This window comes from Xiphophorus couchianus, chromosome 19, assembly GCF_001444195.1.
Source record: "Xiphophorus couchianus chromosome 19, X_couchianus-1.0, whole genome shotgun sequence".
NCBI lineage: Eukaryota > Metazoa > Chordata > Actinopteri > Cyprinodontiformes > Poeciliidae > Xiphophorus > Xiphophorus couchianus.
Genome location: NC_040246.1, coordinates 20740739 through 20763169, shown reverse-complemented (window position 1 = coordinate 20763169; position 22431 = coordinate 20740739). Strand labels below are relative to the sequence as shown.

Sequence of the window (22431 nt, the reverse complement as noted above, 5' to 3'; positions counted from 1 at the left end):
TAGCTGTAGAACCGTCGCCTTGAAGATGTACGACTTGTTCTGTTTTTACTCTGTGTTTTAATGCAAGATAACATGTGTTTAGTTAGTGATTGTCATTAGCACTGCAACTAAGTAATGAAATGTTTTGTCCCTGATAGGTTTATTTTATCCTAACCTGCAAAGAATCAGCCAGAGACAGAGATTAGTTTTATTTTATTTTCTGCAGAACAGGAGAATTGAGAACAGACGCGACGAATCGCTGTCAAACACTGTCTGAAATCAATTCTGCTAGATCTTTCTTTGCATTTCTCTTTATTGTATAGAAAAAGGAGGTTGGGCTTCTTCACACAGAGAATTGACCAACCGTCTTCACATTCTGGACCCTCCTATGGACATGCCCTTACAAGCGCATGTGACTGACCACAACTAATCAGTTACATATGGAACTAATAACACATGAATGTTTAACGTTTTTAGCTTCCAAGCAACCATCCTAAACAAAGTTAATAATATACTACAAAAGAAAGAGAAGTTAAGTAAATATAAAAAGAAGAATAATATGAAAGTAATAATATAAAAGTAATAATATGAAAAGAATAATATGAAAAGAATAATATGAAAACATAACTTGTAAAATAAACTCATGAGTAAATGAACAGGAGGATAATTTTTCTAACAGTCCCCACCCCTTAGAGTTGCAGTGTTCTCTGTGATAGGGACTCTGAAAGTAATAAAAAGAGAGGAGCGGACAAATGTGTTTCAGAGTGGTTGGAGATTTGTAACTGTAAACACATCTCTGTCCGTTCTCCTCGCTTGATCAAAAAGAATCCAACTCTCTTGTCTTTTCTGTGTTTGTTCAATTTGTCTTTAATAGGTGTCAAACCTGACAATTTAGAAGAACCATCTTTCAACCCAGTACCTGAGAGTGCCTGTCTGGTACATTTTCAGAAGTATATTGAAGAAGCCTCCGGTCCCACGTCTGCATACAAGCGGCTGATTCTGTGGCTGGTCTGAAACCGACTGGCTGGCTTTGTGGGTTTTCTCTTCAAATGGCTGCTGGTTCTGCTGTTCCACTGTGTCCCTCAGTCTTTTGTGCAGCTGTTCCACTTCAAGCTGCAGGTCGGTGTTTATATGCTCCAAGATAGTATTTTTCTGCTTCAGGGCAGTGTTTTCCTCCTAAAAAGCGGTGTTTTAATGCCTCAGAGCGGTGTTTTTCTGCTCCAGGGTGGTGTAATCCTCCTTTAAAGTTCTGTTTACGTCCAACAGTTTTTTTGCAATTCCTCATGTTTCTCCCAAAGCAGCTTGTCTTTTTCAAGCGCAGCTTCAAAAAGCTCCTCATTTCCTTTAATCAGAGACCATCTCTCAATGGATATCACGTTGACTTCTATCAAGATGCCATGGAGCTTCTGTGTCTCTCTAGCCAAGGTCCGTTGTATTTTCTCATTCTCTGAATCAGAAGATGAAGCCTTACTGCTCTGACTCATTTTTGATCCTTTTTGTTGCTCCAGAGCAGTCTTTTTCTTCTCCAGTGTGGTGATTTTCTGCTCCAAGGTGATGTTTTCTGCTCCAGAGCGATCTTTTCTTTCTCCAGGACGTTGCTTGTTTGTACCAGGGCAGTTTTTTCATTCTCCAGGCTGAGTTTTTCTGCTCCAAGGAGTTGCTTTTATTCTCCAAGGCTGTGTTTTCCTTTGTCAGGGTATTATTTTCCTCCTCCAAAGCGGTGTTTTACCCCAGGGTGGTGTTTTTCTGACCCAGTGTGGTGTTATCCTCCTTTAAGGTTCTGTTTACGTCCAACAGTTTTTTGTAATTCCTCATGTTTCTCCCGAAGCAGCTTGTCTTTTTCAGTGCAGCTTGTTCTATGTTCATATCTTGAATCTTCAGCTCCTCATTTCCTTTAATCAGAGACTATCTCTCAATGGATATCATGCCCACTTCTATCAAGATGCCATGGAGCTTCTGTGTCTCTCTAGCCAAGGTCCGTTGTATTGTCGGTTTTCTGCTCAGGGGTGTTGTTATCCTCCTTTAAAGTTCTGTTCAGAGCGATCTTTTCTTTCTGCAGGATGTTGATTATCTGCTCCAAGGAGGTGTTAACCTGCTTCAGGGTATTTTTTTTCCTCCTCCACGGAGCTGTTTTTCTGACCCAGGATGGTCCCGGGCCGTTGTTCGGCGCAGCATCATTCACTGATGGTGGACATCCTGCTTTGTAGTCCTGACCAGTCATCTGTTTGTAGTCCATTTTCAGCTTCAGTAGCAGCTGGACAGCAGCATCAACCTCAGCCTGCAATAAATAAATAAAACAGGGGCAAAAATAACAACAATATCATCTATTAGGCAAAAAATAAAAATAAAACTGACTAAGATTATCTATATTGCTTTTTTCCCTTAATTTTTATTGTGTCCAGATTAGTAATGTGTATAAAAATTATATGATCTTTTATATTATAATGAAAGGATGGACATTTGTTCATCACTGAAAGATAAGATGGTATTTATAAAAAATATTTGTTAAATGCCCCGTTTCCTTCAATGTCTAGAAACACGGCATGAGATAATTTAAAATCTCATTCACTTTTAAAACTTCTGTTACTGATTAAAATACAGAGCTACGTTTTCAGTTCTTTTCAGTCCAGTTTTACAGTACAAATATATCAGTGCAAAATAAATTTAAGGTGGATAAATCCAGCTTTAAAAATGGAAGTTGCAAAGACCATGGAGCAGACTGATGACTCACTCCCACATATGTTTTATATAGAAACACTATATAAACACCATGTCTAAATTATATTACTGATTACTGATATACTGATTATGTTCTGTGCAGTCAACCCAATTACTTCGCCATATACTGTTCACTCGTGCACCTCATCCTATGAGAAAGGAACCACAATGGACCTTAAATCAAATAGATCCACACAAGTTTTCACAACCCAAACCATGGTGCAAAACAGCAAAGAAAGAGTAGACAGCACATTAAAGATGCCCTGCTTGTTTTGCAAAGATGAAGAACACCAGCTGTCAAGATGCCCTCACTTCTCAAATAAGACTTTGGAGGAGAAGGGCACATATATTAAGGATAATAAACTCTGCTACAGATGCTTGAAAGTGGGACATAATGTTAAGGATTGCAACTATCACAACACATGTGACATTTGTAAAAAACAAAAAGGCATCCAACTTGTCTGCATGATGAGAATTATAAAACAAAGGAAAGACTTCTCAGCTCTATCAACGCAGCTTCAAGCACTCCAGATGAGACCATGGCAGCTACAGCTCTCAATGCTACAAAGGTTGGTCAGTCAAACAGCACATCAATGATTGTTCCTTTATGGGTGTCCACAATTCAAACCCCATCTAAAGAGCAACTAGTGTATGCACTATTGGACACACAAGGGGACAGCACATTTTCAGTGAAGGAGTAAGCAAACAGCTACAAACTTCAACCTGCAAAGCTAAAGCTAACTACCATGCTTGGTGTCCATTCTACTGTTAAAAGTAACCGAGTATCAGGACTGTGTGTAAGACAACAGAAAGCTATATTTATGTTTATTTTGTAAATAGGATATTTCTAATATTGATCAATTGAATTGTGATTTTTGGTTTATACGGTATAGTTTTTGAATCGGTTGATGTTAGTAATGAACGTTGTTTTCAGTTTTCAAACGTTACGATTGTAAGAGCATGTTTTGTATCTTACACTGTCTTTTTGTGTTTGTGCAACAGCTCTTACGGTGAAACTTATGGTTTATTTCAATAAACTAGGCTGTTCATCAGTAAAGCCAAAATCCTTCATTTGGGTGGGTGGGAGGGAATCTGCTACACGCATGATAATTTAAAACAAACACAATAATTTCCATTTGCATGATTTCTTTCTACCAAAAACTGGATGACAAAACTCCTCAGTCTGGTGCTTCGGTCTCATCTAGTCCTTCATTTCAAGAACAGTTTACAAACACTTCATAATTCATTTTATTTGTTGTTTTGTTTATTTATTTTTAAAATTTTAAATGTCTTCTGGATGTAGTGTTAAATATTCAGTAGAATTTAAAGTTTATTGATCTTTAAGAATATGTTCTTGCATTATTATTGTTACAGGTCCCGAGTGTCACAGGACTGCTGCAACAGTAATGACACAATCTGGAGGACAAATAAACAGGAGTCAGCAATGACGATCGTAGCGCTGGCGTTAGCATCTAGATTGCGTTTTCTTTATTTGTTAACAAACAAACCTTTTATATTACACAATATTAATGTTTTACATTGCCACTGTCTTATAAAACTTTGTCTTCTCAGGCAACAATAAACCTCACACATCACCCCCCTCACACCTTCATGACACGTGCACCAGACAGGACAAATTAACTGTCACAAAGCTTTACTGCCTTTTAACTGCATATCATTCAAACAAAGCAAAATAAAACTTCTTAAACACGGAGACCTTAAGATATAACGGCCCAACATGGAGAAGTTAGGATATAACGGCCCAACATGGAGACCTTAAGATATAACGGCCCAACATGGAGACCTTAAGATATAAAGACCCAACATGGAGAAATTAAGATATAACGGCCCAACATGGAGAAGTTAAGATATAACGGCCCAACATGGAGAAGTTAAGATATAACGACCCAACATGGAGAAGTTAAGATATAACGACCCAACATGGAGAAGTTAAGATATAACGACCCAACATGGAGAAGTTAGGATATAACGGCCCAACATGGAGAAGTTAGGATATAACGGCCCTCAGAGCGAGCTGGCATATTGTCAAAGTTACCATAGCCTGATAAAACTGACAAAACGGTGCACAAAAGCCGCGACTCAACGATATATTCTGGTCAACTAATATGTAAACATCTTTGCAGGGTACTTTTGATGTTTTTCTTTACCGTATACTGACCTGGAGGACAAATAAACAGGAGTCAGCAATGAAGATCGTAGCGCTGCCGTTAGCATCCAGATTGCGTTTAGGGCAAACCGGAAGTTCATTCCAAAACCAACCTGGAAGCAACGCCCTCCAAACAAAGGTTCCGCTTCGCTACTACCGCTCCCGTCCCCACCTCAGGGAAGCACTATAAATGTAGGCAGATTGACATGCCGAACTGCAAACAAAATGTAATTTGTTAATATATATATTTCTTTAGAAAATAGAATAAATTGTACCTGAAAATATTTCAAAATTATAAAATAAAAACTAAATACTGTGGTGGCATTTTTAGGTGCACCACATTATGCCACTAGCATTGTTACTTGAAAATGCTCTCAAAACAACAATATTATCATTTATCGCAGTAACCTCTGGGGCAATTTATTGTCCATTAACATTTGTTATCATGGCAGGCCTGCTGAATAAATTTATTAAAATATTTTTTTTATTTTAGTGTGAGATTATGCTGCCACATTGAAGGTGATTTATTTATTTAGATATCTTTATTAGTTGGTAACAAATCCGTCCACTTTGGTATATATGTTATAATTAAAAGAAAACAAAATGCAAAATCCTTTGCATGTCCTGTTTAAATGAATAAATTAAACATTTTCTTGTTTCTTTCTCTGATTTATCTTTGTTGTTGTAATTGTAGGTATTGAATTGGCCACTAGATGCCGCATTTGGACCATAGATGAATTAATGAAACTTATATTTGTTTCCTTATTTTCAGTGTCAGGTGAAGATGTCTTCATTGGTGACCTATGATGATTCAGAGGATGAGGATGAGTCCTGCGATCAGAAGGAGGAAGAACAATCAGACCCGTCTGGATTTAATAGTGTTAATGTAAAGCCCAGACCTGCAGGTTCAGAAACAGTTTTAGGACAAAGTAGCTCTTCTTTGTTGTATGTTTACCCAAAGATACAACACCAGGATTGGGAAAACCGTAGTGGAAACGAAGGGAAACATTTTAAAAACAGATCTGCTTGTCTCACTTTCTCAAAAAGTATCGTTGATGGTTCAAATCCCGCTAAAAGGCGGCCATCTTCCCTCCCTGGTGTCAGACCATACATCCCAAAGAGACAGAGACAATCAGAGGAAACAAAATGCCCTGAGAATCAGCCAGAACAAAGTTTGGAGAATCCAACCAGGAAAGGTCCAGTTCTCTCTGATGTTTCACCAAAAGTGAAGCCTTACCTTGGTGAAAAACCCAAATCATCCGGGACGCCCAGGAAGCTTTTAATGAGCCTGGAAGGCCACCAGGGGGCAGTCATCACGGCGCAGTGGAGCCCCTTGCCTCACATTAGCCACCTGCTGCTGTCCGCCTCCATGGACAAGACCTTTAAGGTAATGACAGCCCCCACTTACTGCTGAATTGATGACATTTAGGATGGACGGCCATGAAACACCAAACCTTTAGCCACAGACCTAACAGTGATCCATGCATCACTGTGACCACACAAATGCTGGATTGCTGTAATGCACTTTATATAAGAGTCAATGATTTGTATATTTCCCAGCTTCAGAGGATACAAAATGCTGCTGCACGTCTTTTAACAGGTACACAAAACTTTGACCATATTTCCCCTATTTTAGCTTCCTTACACTGGTTGCCACTAGGCCTGTCACGATAAATTTGCTGAGCGATTAATTGCCTCAAAAACTATTGCGATAAACGATAATATTGTTATCGTAGCCAATCAACAGGTAGCCAATCAGAAAGCGTGGATTCTCCTCCGTGCTTTCTGAGGGCAAATTACGGAAGGGAATCCTGAACAGCTGACAGGCGCTACCCGAAGTCCAGCGGACATTGGAGATGTACGGTGGCCCTGAGGTGCAAAGCACAACAACATTAACGAAGCACAATTACAAATTCAAAAACACAACAACATTAACGAAAACACAACGACATTAACGAAAACACAACGACATTAACGAAAACACAATGACATTAACGAAAACACAACATTAACAAAAACACAACGACATTAACGAAAACACAACATTAACGAAAACACAACATTAACGAAAACACAACGGAAAAGGTATGTCCCAGTGGGAGACCTAAGAAATCGCTGATTGGACTACAGCTCGTTTTACTTTTGAACCGGAAGTTATTCTGGCTACAACGTGTTTTTTAATAACATGAATGTTCTCGGTGATCCAAACCTTATTACTGCTATTCGAGAGTCTTTTGACTCAGGACATACATATGAGGTGATACTGGACATGCTTCGGACCAACCACAAAGTGTCAGTTAGTATGCGTTCACTAAAGACTTATTTAAAAGAAGCGGGGCTACATAGAAGAGGCAACTACTCTCCACTTCGGGAAGTGAGGCGTGCCATTACGGCCGAGCTGAGAGGACCAGGGCAATTATTTGGCTATCGGACCATGTGGCAAGTTCTCAAACAAAAACACAACCTGTGTGTCAAACGTGATGTTGTAATGAGACTGCTGAGGCAGCTGAACCCTCAAGGCATCGCTCTGAGGACTCGCAGGAGATTTACAAGGCGCACCTATCACTCTATGGGGCCCAATTACATATGGCATGTAGACGGCTACGACAAACTGAAGCCATTCGGCTTGGCCATCTCAGGATGCATTGATGGATTTTCGAGAAGAATGATGTGGCTTGTTTGTGGGGCAACAAACAACAATCCTTCTGTCATTGCCCAGCATTATATAAACTGTGTCAAGAGTCTTGGAGTGATACCAATGAGACTACGAACAGACCTCGGCACAGAGAACGGGACTGTGGCAGCAATACAGTGTACCCTCCGCCATGCGCATACGGATTATTATGCTGGGTCATCAAGCCACAGTTACGGATCATCCACAGGGAATCAACGCATCGAGTCATGGTGGTCTTTTTTCAGAAGAGGAAGGTGGGTACATATCTGTGTTTTTCAGATGTCAAGTACAGCGAAAGCTGATCACGGTCTGAAATCCGCGGAAGCATACAGTCTGAGTTTAAAAAGGATTTGTAAAGTAGGTCCAAACTCTTCGTGTGAAAAACAAGGTTCTGGTGACTTTAGTAACATACAGTACACGTAAGCTCTATGTTAGTTAAGCAAATTTTGCAGGTTCTGCAGAAAGTACTACAATACATATTTGTGATATTAATTTTAGTATTACACACAGGTGGGTAGAGTACTCAAAAATCGTTATGGAGTAATAGACGTTACATACTTTTACTGTTTATAAATAAAGGATGAGGTGAAAGCTACTTCTAAGCTTGTGGTTTGTTTATTGTTGTCATGGCAACTCCATAGGAAGTGCCTATGGAGTTGGCAGTCACATAGCTGTCGTTTTGCCAGTTAACATGCCATATTGAATTAGTTTCAAACATTTATTTTCATAAGGCTTTAGCAAATATTTTGTTTCCAAATTAGAATTTTTCATTGTTTGGTTACAGATGCTATACAAATTTTTAGTTTGTACTTGGAAAATTAGGATGCAATATTCCGTTTGACATAGATTTAGAGCATGCTTTCAATGTTATGGACATGGAGAAAGACAGACAATCTTTTAATCATTTTAATATGAAAAAGAACAGAACCGTTTCTAATTCAATGTATCCTCAGGTCTCAGTTTTGGATGGACTTGTTTGGAGATTTAAGAGACTCCGGAAACTTCAACGGAAGCGTTGAGCACCAGTGCTTGCTCAGATTCTGCTTCACCAGAGTTCTGCAGAAAGACTTGGATGAATGCAAAAATCTCTGGAATAACCACAGGATCCGGCCAAACAGACTTGCATCATGTCCTGGGGGGATTCCAAACGAACTCTACCTCTTGCCTCACAGGTAATTGACATCTTCACAAATAGAAATAATGCTTGACATTACATAATAATGCAGAAGTGCTGTTAGCACAAGTTAGGATATCTATTATCTATGTACAAGTAACCTATAGCTGTTAATGTATAGTGTATCACAAAAGTAAGTACACCCCTCACATTTCTGCAGGTATTCAAGTATATGGGATGACACCAACAATATGACACTTTGACACAATGAAAAGTAATCTGATTACAGCTTATATAACAGTGTAAATTTATTCTTCCCACAAAATAACTCTATGTAAAGGCATTGATGTCTAAACCACCAGCAACAAAAGTGAGTACACCCCTAAGAGGTCCCTAAGAGTACTCACCAAACGCCGCACACTACATCAAATTAGTCTGCATGGCTGTCACCCCAGAAGGAAGCCTCTTCTTAAGTCTGTACACAAGAAAGCCCGCAAACAGTTTGCTGAAGACATATCAACAAAGGACATGGATTATTGGAACCAGGTCTTACGGTCTGATGAGACCAAAATTAATTTGTTTGGTTCAGATGGTCTCCAGCATGTGTGGCAGCTGTCAGGTGAGGAGTACAAAGAGAAGTGTGTGATGCCTACAGTCAAGCATGGTGGTGGGAATGCCATGGTCTTAGGCTGCAGCAGTGTAGCAGGTGTTGGGGAGTTACATTTCATGAACCCGAATATGTACTGTGTATAGAAGACTGTTTGCGTCTAAACAGGCGCTAAATCCAGATCTCTCGTCAATCGACTCTTCCTCGGTCAGAAGGACTAGGGCGACTCCAACGGTGCAGCTCAAAAGTTTATTGATGTTTCGTATATGAGAGTGTGTGTATGTGTGTGTGTGTGTGTGTGTGGTTATATCATAAAAACGCACACAGGTTTCGTACACAAAGGACCCAAGATAGGTTGATGGTGGATGTCAGCGGATGCCACTTTCATGCCACCGAGCCACACAGTAGCACAGAAAAACAAGCCACTCAACTACGTGAAACGGAATCACAAAATGAACAGATGCATCTTGGGTAATGTAGTAAACTAAACTAACCGACGGACTTTTAACACTGTGAAATACTGAAGCAGAGCATGATCCCTTCCCTCTGGAAACTGGGTCACAGAGCAGCGTTCCAGCATGATAAAGCCCCCAAACACACCTCTAAGACGACCACTGCTTTACTGAAGAGGCTGAGGTTGAAGGTGATGGATTTGCCAAGCATGTCTCCAGACCTAAACCCAATAGAACATCTTTGACATGTCCTCCAAGCCCAGGAGAGTTAAGGCAGTTTTGGTAAATAATGGTGGCCACACAAAATATTGACACTATAGAAATCTTCACTAAGGGGTGTACTCACATTAGTTGCCATTAGTTTAGACATTAATGGCTGTATATAGTTAGTTTGCGGGAAGAATAAATTTACATTCTTATATAAGCTGCACTCAGACTACTTTTCATTGTGTCAAAGTGTCATTTTGTCAGTGTTATCCCATGAAAATATATACTTAAATATCTGCAGAAATGTGAGGGGTGTACTCACTTTGTGATACACTGTATAAGCTGTCACTGATAGTGCTCACTTATACTGTGTCATATAGCTAGCAACCTCCCCCCAAAAAACAGACAATTACAAGTACTTGTACTAAATATATAAAATATTTGTCACAATTCTATTACTAATTATATTCTGACTTTGCAGATATGGTTCAAGAGATTGTGGATTTCCTGTTGAGGACAGTGATCTGGATGTTTTCCCAGAAGCAAGTCAGGTGACAGAGTTGTGTGGTGATAAAGACATCGAGGAATACCTACAGCAAGTCATGCAACAAGATGGACAACAGCAGTCACAAAACTGGGAGTCAGCTATGGAACTGTATTTATTCCTCAAACACATAGCAAGGCTGTAGACACAAACAACCTGAATAAATTTTTTTTATATATATTTTGTGTCCTGTTCATTTTACTCAAATGAAAACCCATTGTTATGGTAAGAACATATAACATAAAATATTATCTATTTTTAGATATTTTCATATGATAGCAAAATCATATGAAATCATGCTGATAACTGAATAAACTGCCACTTTAGAAGGATAGCCCTTCTAAAGTGGCAGTTTATTCATAGTTATCAGCTCATGAAGTCAACAATCCCTTTGGGCAAATTCTGTTATTTGAGACTGGTGTATGTCTGGTTTAGGCTCACGATACGGGCATTTGTCAAAGCTCTACAATATAAAATTTTGTATCATTTTAAAAGGGAATACACTCGGCTTTCATTTAAGCCAAGCTTCGAATCTGACCAACTCGGAGGTCACCACAGCTTGTTAAACAGAAATAACACAAACTCTTTTTGCCTTACCAAGAAACATTGTTTTTAGTCCAGTGGTATCCAGGGACATCAGGGACACAAGAGTTGACAACTGAAATACTCAGACTAAGAAATCTGGAAATGTATACCATATACTGTTTTTTAGATTAGTCCACCATTATGTAATCCATAATAACCACATAAAAACATGACTGCATGGTAGTATAGATTTGGTACATTTCAGGATTTCTTAGTCTGAGTATTTCAGTTGTCAACTCTTGTGTCCCTGGATACCATTGGATTACAAACAAAGTTTCTTGGTTAGGCGAAAAGGATTCATGTTATTTTGTTTTAACAAGCTCTGGTGACCTGAGTTGGTCAGATTCAAAACTTGGCTTAAATGAAAGCCGAGTGTATCCCCTTTTAAGATGATACAAAAAACTATATTATGGACATATTAGAAATGCCCGGACCATGAGCCTAAACCAGACATACACCACTCTAAAAAAAAATACAGAATTTGCCCTAACGGATTGTTGACTTCATAAGCTGATGTCCCTTTCAAAGCTATCACTTTGAAAAGGACATCATCTTATCTAATCTTTTCAGAAATTATGGCAAGGCTTTGCCACCCAGAAATGGAGAACAACATGGACCCATGGAGCAACCATCACAAAATTAGCTGAATGCCAACAGCATTAGAACAAGACTGCCAAGAAATCTCTTCTTTCAGTTTCAGTAGCATCCGAATCCCGGAGCATTTTGTATTCCAAAGTCCATGTTAGCCCTAAAAGCAGCGTAAGATTCCAAAAGTGGCAGTTTCAGTGTATTTGCACAGGTGTTTGCAACAGGAAAGGGTGAATCACTCAAAAACTCAAGATGTGGGGATGGCATCATGCCTGCTGGTGGAATCGCTGTCAGACCTGTAGCAAACATCAGGACTTCCTCTAGACATACAGCAGTGTTTTTCTCTGAAAAATTAAAAACAATGTAGTTAATAGATAATGCATTGCACAAATGATTTATTTTTATGTATGCTTTCCTCCTAATAAAACAAAGGAAAAAAAAACAATTTTAGAATAAAACACAATCCGTCCTTACTAACCTTCGCAATCAAGCAAATAATCTGCCCAGAAGACGATAGTTTTGCCCTCCTTTTGCCGCCTATTGGTTCCTACTGGGCTGAGATCTGGTTTGAACATGGTCTCCAAGTCTGAAGCAGTCAGGGCCTTGGCAGAGAAACATAGGACTGGGGACAGGACACTGGAATGCTGTTGCAGTGCACCGAAAAACCTGTCCGTTATCCTGCAATAGCTAGCCCCGCCCACTTAGTCACAACCCTCCGGGGCTGACTACTGACCAGTTCTCTGTCTAACAGGTCCGGAAAATCTCTAAGACCTGGGTATTACCCTAAAAGAGATCTATAAGAGATAATCTATTTAAACTGGTGTCGAAAGCGATTCGTCTAGCTCTAACTACCTCCAATCCAGAAGTTACGACCCTTTTCAGTTAAGAAACAATCAGCTGAGTAGCCCTCACAGCTGCATAATTCCAATAACCACTTCTGTTAACGGTAGCTCGCTTTCTAAAATATAACTAGCTCTTGGAACCGACTAGACTAGATTTAGTGACTTGGATGTAAGTCCCTGGGTCATTATTTTACTCTCACCAAAGGAAATTATGAAGCCTCCTCTTTACTAGAACCCTGTACATTAGTTTTACCTTTATTAAAAGAACTGAAAAATGAGTAAATGACTCAATTAATTCCAATGTCCACCAACCTCATTAGAATTTTAGAGTATGAATTTATTAAGCAAGCTTAAGCAGGGATATGTGACATACAAATCAATAATCAATTGTATATAATTCAAGAGCAGTGTAATAAGATCAACATGTACAATCATACCCTACTGTCTCTTTTCCCTAACCTATGTCGCAGATTCTGAGATAGCTTTTTAGGAAGCAAGTTCGACTCATACCCAGTTGGTGGTGGATCTTTAGCAACAGGAACGTCCGAAAACCTTGGTCTGAATCTTTGTCCTTTGTGTGGAAAATCCTCTTTAGAATAGAAGCAAAGTAGAGAGGGTTCAATTGTTTTGAAAACCCAACTCCTTATCCCTCCGGAACCTTTGTCTTTTCTCCAAGTCTGTTGCAATGTTTGGGTTGAGGCAAGACCGACGATCGAATCAGGAACCCGGGTTGGACGATTGGAACTTGTCTCCCTTTGGCGGCAAGAAGCTTCAGCTTTTCCCGTAGCTCCAAGGTGTGGTCTGCTGCTGTCTCCTTGATCTGCTTCTTCTGTTAGCTCTACTTCGGTGCCGCAGACAAAGAACAAGAACTTCTCCTTTTCCGTCTGCTTATATACAGTTCTCTGCCATGTATGTGTATGGGGAGTGTTAGTTTACGTGGTTTCCTGAACATCTGCTGATTTCACGGAAACCCCCGTCGGCCCCTCCTGTCTGCTGGCTGGGATGGAAAGTACCGTCCTTTCCTCAGCGTGTTGTTCTTAGCCAACCATACCGCCCCACCCATCCTGTGTGTCTGGCCATTTGTTCAGAACTGCTTGCGACAGCAGGAACTCACAAGTTCCCCTTCTCCTTTTTCCCCTTTTCCTTTTAACATTAAAAACTATGTGCTTTTCTCTGATTAACTTTTAAACACAGTCAAATATTAAAAACTATGTGCTGATTTCCATTAAGCATTAATCATAAGCATTAATCACCTCTTTCACTTATTATAAATCATCAAACCTTAATCATTTCATTGTTGTCATGTTATTACAGATCATGATTCGTACACTTCAGAATCATTCAGTGATTACTTACATACAGTCATTTTACCTATTGTATTCATCCATGTTCAACTTAATCATTATCAAAACACTCAATCATTATAAATCAAAACACAAGATTGCTTTATTTCCTTCAGGCCTTCATGCACCTTTTTCTGTGTGTACCTGGATAGATCTCAAACCTCATACCAGTTTTCTTGACAGACTTGCCAGTCCATCTTTGAATCTGTTAAGGATAAAAACATACACACTGAACTTTATTCATAGCATAGATATGAGGTATTCTAAGTCCTGTGTAAATGTGAACCACATTGTAGTACAATATGTCTAAAAAGAAAAGAAAATTAAATATACAAAGTAAAGCTAACCTTTCACAGTGCTCAAAAATCATCATTAAAAGTAAAAATTTATCATTTCAAACTTTAAAAAAAAATGTTTTCACTGTGCAAAATAAACGAAATTGTGTCATGCAACAGTATATTTTTAGAAATCACATTGAAAAATTATTCATGTGCCATACCTATGATTAATCTGACAATGATTAAAAATATATATATATATATATATATATTTATGATGACAAAAGAAGATTATACCTATTGTACATAAAATTCTGAATGGATGATAAAAGTGGTGAAACTCAGAATTTGGAAAGTATTACTCAATATATTACAACATTTCACATAATTTTTCAGAAGGACACACAAAGATGTTACCAACCAAAGATAAAAAACAAAATCAATTAAGGAAAGAAGCTTGTTAAATTTGATATCTGATCAAGTAATTTCATATCTATAATTTGATCACAATTTTTTATACCCAATTAGTTTTTCATAGTAAATTACAACGTCATGATATCAGTGGCAGGTGTGAACAACTGGAAATATGTCATTGATCTTGAGTATTGAGCATCGAATTTTAAAATCTTTATAACATAATATAATATTAATAGCTCACTGTTTAGTAATTACCGTTGAATGGCACTGTGGTTTCTGTCAAGGATGTACCATCTGAGATACTCCTCTACAAAAGTTTTCTTCTCAGAAATCTTCACACTTCTGAAGCAACCAGCAGTTTGGAACATCCCGCTGTTTTGAAAAATTATATTTAGCAGAGATTCATCTGATTCAGCTTCCAGGACCTATAAAACAAGCAGTTTATTATAAGAAGAAGTACAGAACTATCAATTTGACAACTTCTTCGTTATGAATACAAAAATAGCATAAACATTTTGTGCATTTGTGATTTCACATTTCTTGAGATAGGCTGAAATCAGGCCTTTCAAAACAAAAAGATTTGTCAAGCTTTGAGAAAACGAAATTACTATTTTGTTATAATAATTTCCTAATCTTAATCTGAACGTGAAAATAATCTCCAGTTGGCATACAATAAATCTATTTCCTAAACCTAGGTCATTTCCTACCTGCTTTAGAACTTTCCCTATCTCCTCATCTTGAACATCTTCAACAGTGGCGCTGAAACTTGGATTCCCTATCATGTAGTTGACCAGGTTCTTTGAGAGGAAATGTGGTGCCGGTCCCCCATGTACAATCGATACAGCAATCATCTTTCCTGCTAAAAAATACTCATCTTCCCTGGCAGCTGTTGTACAGAGCAAATTATTACTGTGGGTAATTAAATCTTAGATCTGCTTATGACAGACACATAAGCACATGTTTCTGCACATTTTTATACTACCACTTCACTAACTAAGGTTAGTTAGGTTCACTAACCCAAAAATGACTCACCTCTCGAATTAGTAACGAGCTTCTGGGGGTCCATCAAAGATAGGACGATTTCTCAGAATGGCCATAAGAAGCGTGAGAAACTCACGCCTCGGGCCACCTGTGTCCAACCCTTCCTCCAAACAGCCAGCATCATCGTTAAATTTGATGAACATGTCGTTCTTGTCGGAGTATGTGCTCCTCTGAAAGCCCCGAACAGCTCCATCCCACACATCAGTACGACATATGTTGAACCGGCTGACTTTCTTGTGGTCAATATTCTTGGCCAGTTCTGCAATAATATCATGTGGCTGCACGTTTGTTTGTCTAGAAAAAAATAAACTTATTTTAAAACAGTTGATTGATCACACTTAGCATTATGTAATTACGTTCAGGACCAGGATGCAGATTAATTTAATACAAAATATTAAAATTACTAACTTCTGTTCGTCTGGGGGCAGGTCCTGCTTTTTGTCTTCTGTAAAATATTCAATCTCATCATCATCATCAATAACAATGGGCTCAAAGAGAGTGGTGTAGTCTCTGTGGAGAAAAAACATGCACAATATAGATGAGGTAAAAAAAAAAAAAAGCATAAAGGTGTACTTCCAACTTTCCTTCACAAAACATTCAATTTATGTCAAAAATTACATATACAACATCCAAAGTACATACATTTACAATAGATGTATCAGTATTACTTTGTCATGATGACACTACAAACACACTTCTTTTTTATGACAGAAGCCCCTACACACCTGTAACAGGAGCTCTGGACAGTGAGACATTGACTGGTGCCTGGATTGTTGCCATTGTTATCCAAGTCCATAACCTGAAAACAGAGAAAAGACAAGAGTAAAACTTAATGATTGACTAACCTGCAGTTATTTTAATATTTAAATATTTTACTTAAAGGTTTGAGATAAAAATCTGTGGATTGTTGTGTGAGATAATAAAAAGTTTGTACCTGTTGTACTTCATTTGCAAGTACGAGATCCCCAACACCATTCCTTAGAGGACAATGAAAAAAACATATTAATGGGTATTTTGGGCATATGCTGTCAAAGTATAAATTATGGGATCACCCAGTTTTCTTCAATATCTCAATCATTTTATTGCACTGTAACTCCTCTGTCCGTCATCTGACTAAAACAGACATAACTTAAAACATGGAATGCCTAAAAGCAGTTTTGGCAGTACAATGCCATCTTTATAGAAGCAAAGTGATTTTACTCATTATCGCAAAAAACATGCAAAACTATTTGACAAAAGTTATTTACTGAAACTCTTGTGAACCTTTTTGTTATATTTACCTTAACAACTGTATACTTGTAAAATGTATAAGACATTGAAGAAAGCAAAGGTAGTGTAATAATTATTTCCACGCCAGTATATTCAACATTTAAAAACAAACATCTTGAAAAAAAATACAAATACTTCCCAGGACATGTTCCCATAACCACATAATTTAAAAATATCCACATTCAACATGTCACCAGTACATACTGTATGAAAATTCACTGAAGGCTATAATACTTTTGATACACATACACACACCATGCTATGGCATGTACCTAAAATATAACTTACTCTGTTTCTGCCACCTTTTGCAAAGGACTGCTTTCATCCATAGGTTCCCATGGCTGAAGAAAATGAAACACAATTTCACATAAAAACATCGGCATAGTCCTATGAAGCTTAGGTAAAATGCTCTTGTTGTGGTCACTCAACCAAATAAAAACAAAAGACCAAATACATTTTAAGTTGTACTTACCAGCGTATCAGCAAGATCAAACTCTGAGTTTTTTCTAATAACAATCTCTGGGTCGGAATCGGACGAGTCTGACAATTTTCCAACTGATAAACAAGGAAAAAAAGACAAAACAAGCCAATTTAACTTCTACTAAGTGATAGTACCGTGTTCGGTCAACTATATTACATTGTATCTGGAATCATAAACACAGCACTGGTAAAAACTAATAACTGAGTGTCTAGCTATCAAGTTTCCAGGAAGTAAGTTTACATTTAGGAGCCAATCTATGTATACTTTTTACTTGATTGGTTCATGCCACCAATGCTTAATTGCACAGTTTTAAAATGTACATTTATTGAAGTTAGTGCAATGTGCCAAACAATACACACAAACAGCTGAGCTTACCTTCTTCAAAGTCCCTTTTCAAGCAGAGGAAAAGAGAGATCCTTTGGTATGACTTGCCAATTTCAGCCTTATAAGCTGCAAGAGTAAACGGTGTTTGTGTCCCAGGGATATTAATAACCTCTGTCCCATCTGGGTACAGAAGGAGGAAAGGTCCATCTGTTATATCTTTGTTGAAGTCCTTCATTTTTTTAGCAGCAAGACTGAGCAGAGGTGTGGCAGAGACATCTGGATCTGTTGCAAGCAAAATGGTTTTTCCACGCTGTGGCTTTAGACCATTCTTGTGAATGGTCATCAAGCCAATATTTATCTGAAAACAAAAAAAAAATTATGCGGAAGACCGAGCAATGTTTTGTTTTAGAGAATACTCTGTTGTTTTCTTTTTGTTTTTAATTCCTCCTGTATTATGTTACAAAAACATCCAAATAGATCCATTAACTATTATCAGTCATTTTCAAGCTTTTACTTTTGAACTGATGCAAACAGAACAATGATTGGAAAATTATTATGCAATAATTAATCAGTAGATGATTTACTGTTTTGACTTATCATTAATTGACAGTTTGCTGTTACTGTTAAACAATTATTCTGTATAGTTTTGCTACCTGGAACTTTCTTTAAGCAAGTCTATTATGGTACTTAAAAGCTGCTTGTTTTTGGTCGGAACAAAACCGGACCTACCCTAACTTTCTTTTTTTCCTTTTGCTTTAACCCCTTTTTCCCAAGAGAATACTTTTGTCGCTCCTCATTTTTCTTTTTTCTGTACTCAAGGAAGGTACTGAGGGCTGGTGCAGGGCAGGATGGAACAGGCTGTTGTGCTAGAAGTAAAGTAAAGAAAAAATGTTGCACATCACATTCATGCAAACAGACGATATGTATTACAAACGACACAAATTACTTAAGGCTGTAACGGACCTTACTATTTTTAATTTAATTTAATTGGTTTATTTGGTAGGGACAGACATACAGCGACATGGACAAACTGAACAAAACAGCAGTCTCATGTTTACATCATAGTGCAATAGCAACAGCTAATTCGCAGCACTTGTCCCTAGATGGGCTTTTTCTATATATGGCTAATACCATGCTGCTGTATTATATCGAGTTTGTGTAGTTTTAACTGCATTTACAATGAACAACTAAATAACAGTGGACACGGTCTGGAGACCACTAACGTTAGCAAGTTGCTACATCCATAAGAAACATAAATATTTCTTTATGCTTATTAACTTACTTGAACATTGTGGAGTATCTTCCATAAATATTTCCTGAAGTTGAAGCCTCTTGCCACAATTGCTGCAGAAGTTTGGTGACGGCTCAACCAGCTCTTTCCCGCAGTTTGGGCAAAACATTGCGACGTGACCGTATGCCCGCTTCTCATTAAAACGAAGCACACCAGAGTAACTTCCGGTTCAAAAGTAAAACGAGCTGTAGTCCAATCAGCGATTTCTTAGGTCTCCCACTGGGACATACCTTTTCCGTTGTGTTTTCGTTAATGTCATTGTGTTTTCGTTAATGTCGTTGTGTTTTCGTTAATGTCGTTGTGTTTTCATTAATGTCGTTGTGTTTTCGTTAATGTCGTTGTGTTTTTGAATTTGTAATTGTGCTTCGTTAATGTTGTTGTGCTTTCGTTAATGTCGTTGTGTTTTCATTAATGTCATTGTGTTTTCGTTAATGTCGTTGTGTTTTCGTTAATGTCGTTGTGTTTTCGTTAATGTCGTTGTGTTTTCGTTAATGTCGTTGTGTTTTCGTTAATGTCGTTGTGTTTTCATTAATGTCGTTGTGTTTTCGTTAATGTCGTTGTGTTTTTGAATTTGTAATTGTGCTTCGTTAATGTTGTTGTGCTTTCGTTAATGTCGTTGTGTTTTCATTAATGTCATTGTGCTTCGTTAATGTTGTTGTGCTTTCGTTAATGTCGTTGTGTTTTCATTAATGTCATTGTGTTTTCGTTAATGTCGTTGTGTTTTCATTAATGTCATTGTGCTTTCGTTAATGTCGTTGTGTTTTCATTAATGTCATTGTGTTTTCGTTAATGTCGTTGTGTTTTCGTTAATGTCGTTGTGTTTTCGTTAATGTCGTTGTGTTTTCGTTAATGTCGTTGTGTTTTCGTTAATGTCGTTGTGTTTTCATTAATGTCGTTGTGTTTTCGTTAATGTCGTTGTGTTTTTGAATTTGTAATTGTGCTTCGTTAATGTTGTTGTGCTTTCGTTAATGTCGTTGTGTTTTCATTAATGTCATTGTGCTTCGTTAATGTCATTGTGCTTCGTTAATGTTGTTGTGTTTTCGTTAATGTCGTTGTGTTTTCGTTAATGTCGTTGTGTTTTCATTAATGTCGTTGTGTTTTCGTTAATGTCGTTGTGTTTTTGAATTTGTAATTGTGCTTCGTTAATGTTGTTGTGCTTTCGTTAATGTCGTTGTGTTTTCATTAATGTCATTGTGCTTCGTTAATGTCGTTGTGTTTTCGTTAATGTCGTTGTGTTTTCATTAATGTCATTGTGTTTTCGTTAATGTCGTTGTGTTTTCGTTAATGTCGTTGTGTTTTCATTAATGTCGTTGTGTTTTCGTTAATGTCGTTGTGTTTTCATTAATGTCGTTGTGTTTTCGTTAATGTCGTTGTGTTTTTGAATTTGTAATTGTGCTTCGTTAATGTTGTTGTGCTTTCGTTAATGTCGTTGTGTTTTCATTAATGTCGTTGTGTTTTCATTAATGTCATTGTGTTTTCGTTAATGTCGTTGTGTTTTCATTAATGTCGTTGTGTTTTCGTTAATGTCATTGTGTTTTCGTTAATGTCGTTGTGTTTTTGAATTTGTAATTGTGCTGCATTAATGTTGTTGTGCTTTGCACCTCAGGGCCACCGTAGTGATGATATGTGGAAACAACATTAATATTTATTCAAGATTTCCTGCAAAGAATATAGAAATTACAAGGAGAGGAGTTGGAGAGAAATTGCTGCCGCAGTTGATAAACCCGATAACTTTTCAGCTGTTCTTCGTTAACGTGACATTGCTTCAATCAATGAAATTTTACTTGTATAGCACATTTCAGCAGCAAGGCATTTCAAAGTGTTTTACATCATTAGAAACACAAAGCAACATAGAATCAATAATCAAAACACAGCATTAAGTCAAGTTCCATCAATAAATTTGTAATTGATTACATTTCAAATACAATCCTAAACAGGTGGGTTTTTATTCGAGATTTAAAAGAAGTCAGTGTTTCAGTTGTTTTACGGTTTTCTGGAAGTTTGTTCCAAATTTGTGGTGCATAGATGCTAAATGCTGCTTCTCCTCATTTGGTTCTGGTTCTGGTTCTGGGGATGCAGAGCAGAACCAGAACCACACCCTGAGAGGTCTGGAAGGTTGATACAACAGCAGCAGATTTATAAACTAACAACAATATTTTAAAGTCTATTCTTTGAGCTACAGGGAGCCAGTGGAGGGACTTTAAAACTGGTGTGATGTGCTCTATCTTCCTGGTTTTAGTCAGAACGCGAGCAGCAGCGTTCTGGATCAGCTGCAGCTGTTTGATTGATTTGTTGGACAGACCTGTGAAGACGCTGTTGCAGTAATCAATACGACTGAAGATGAACGCATGGATGAGTTTTGTAGTAAAGCATTGATTAATGCCTGGTTTAAAAATTAGTTAACTGGACTTGTAGCCATTATTTTGTGCCCATTGCTGGACACCACACGGCAGGACCGAACCCGATCGAACCGTTATACCTAGGATTTCTGGCGGCTAATGTGTGGTCTCAGGTTTTGAAAATGGGCCCATGAAGAAGGGACATGTCAGTAGAAAGCGCCGGAGTTGAGCCATTTTTCATTCAGTGTCATCAACAGAAAGAGAAAAAGGCCGGAAGAAACGATAAAGCCGATAATTACAATGAGGTCGATAGTTTTAATTTATGGTGCGATTAATTGATTTATTGTTTATGACAACAGGCCTTGCCCTGCGACAGACTGGCGACCTGTCCAGGGTGTACCCCGCCTCTCGCCCGGAACGTAGCTGGAGATAGGCACCAGCAACCCTCCCGACCCCATTAGGGACGAGGGTGAACAGAAAATGGATGGATGGATGGATGGACAACAGGCCTAGTTGCCAGTTCATATTAGGATTCATTTTAAAATCCTTTTATTTGTTTTTAAAGCTCTTAATAGCCTCGCCCCTCCCTATCTGTCTGAGCTGTTACATTGGTACACACCGTCCTGTTCCCTCAGGTCAGATGACCAGTTGCCTCAGAAGGTGCTAAAGACAAAGTGCAGCTCAGAGGGAACCGGGCTTTTTCTGTGGCAGCTCCCAGCTATGGGATGATCTTTCTTTGGCCTCTTCACTCGCTGTTTTTAAGTCCCTTCTTAAGACCCATCTTTTTTCTTTGGCTTTTGGCACAATCTGAGAGGTTACACTTTGTTTTATTGTGTCTGTATATTAATATGTATTTTATATTCAATCTTTTCTGTTTTATAATTGCATTGTATTTTATGATTATGTGTAGCACTTTGCTCCTGTCGGTGTATAAAGTGCTTCATAAATAAAGTTGGTATGGTATAGTATTAGACAAACTGTACTTTTGAAATACAAAAAATAAGAATAAAACCAAACATGTGCTTGGCATCTACTCAGCCTTTTTGAGGTCAATGTTATCAGCAACACTTCTTTTCAATACTTCATAGCAGTGCATCAAGGTACGTTTGTCCACTTGCACCTGCAGTATGCAAGATTCATAAAAGGAATGTATTTTTTTTTTTACATATTT

General features: G+C 38.0%; 2 protein-coding genes across 2 annotated transcripts; one reads left to right on the top strand and one right to left on the bottom strand.

Annotated features, from left to right (window-relative positions):
* The first annotated feature begins 6924 nt into the window (after window positions 1-6924).
* LOC114133757 (uncharacterized) lies at window positions 6925-8877 on the top strand. The gene is made up of 2 exons (XM_027999828.1): window positions 6925-7792; window positions 8492-8877. Exons 1-2 carry the CDS (start codon window positions 7050-7052, stop codon window positions 8712-8714), a joined length of 966 nt encoding a protein of 321 aa, XP_027855629.1. The 5' UTR covers window positions 6925-7049; the 3' UTR covers window positions 8715-8877.
* A 6678-nt stretch (window positions 8878-15555) lies between these two features.
* LOC114134458 (uncharacterized) lies at window positions 15556-19194 on the bottom strand. The gene is made up of 7 exons (XM_028001079.1): window positions 17682-19194; window positions 17298-17380; window positions 17114-17166; window positions 16491-16533; window positions 16282-16355; window positions 15965-16066; window positions 15556-15850 (listed from the first exon to the last, which is right to left on the bottom strand). The coding sequence occupies exons 1-7, from the start codon at window positions 17971-17973 to the stop codon at window positions 15556-15558; spliced, it is 942 nt and encodes a 313-aa protein (XP_027856880.1). The 5' UTR covers window positions 17974-19194.
* Between the last annotated feature and the right edge of the window lie 3237 nt (window positions 19195-22431).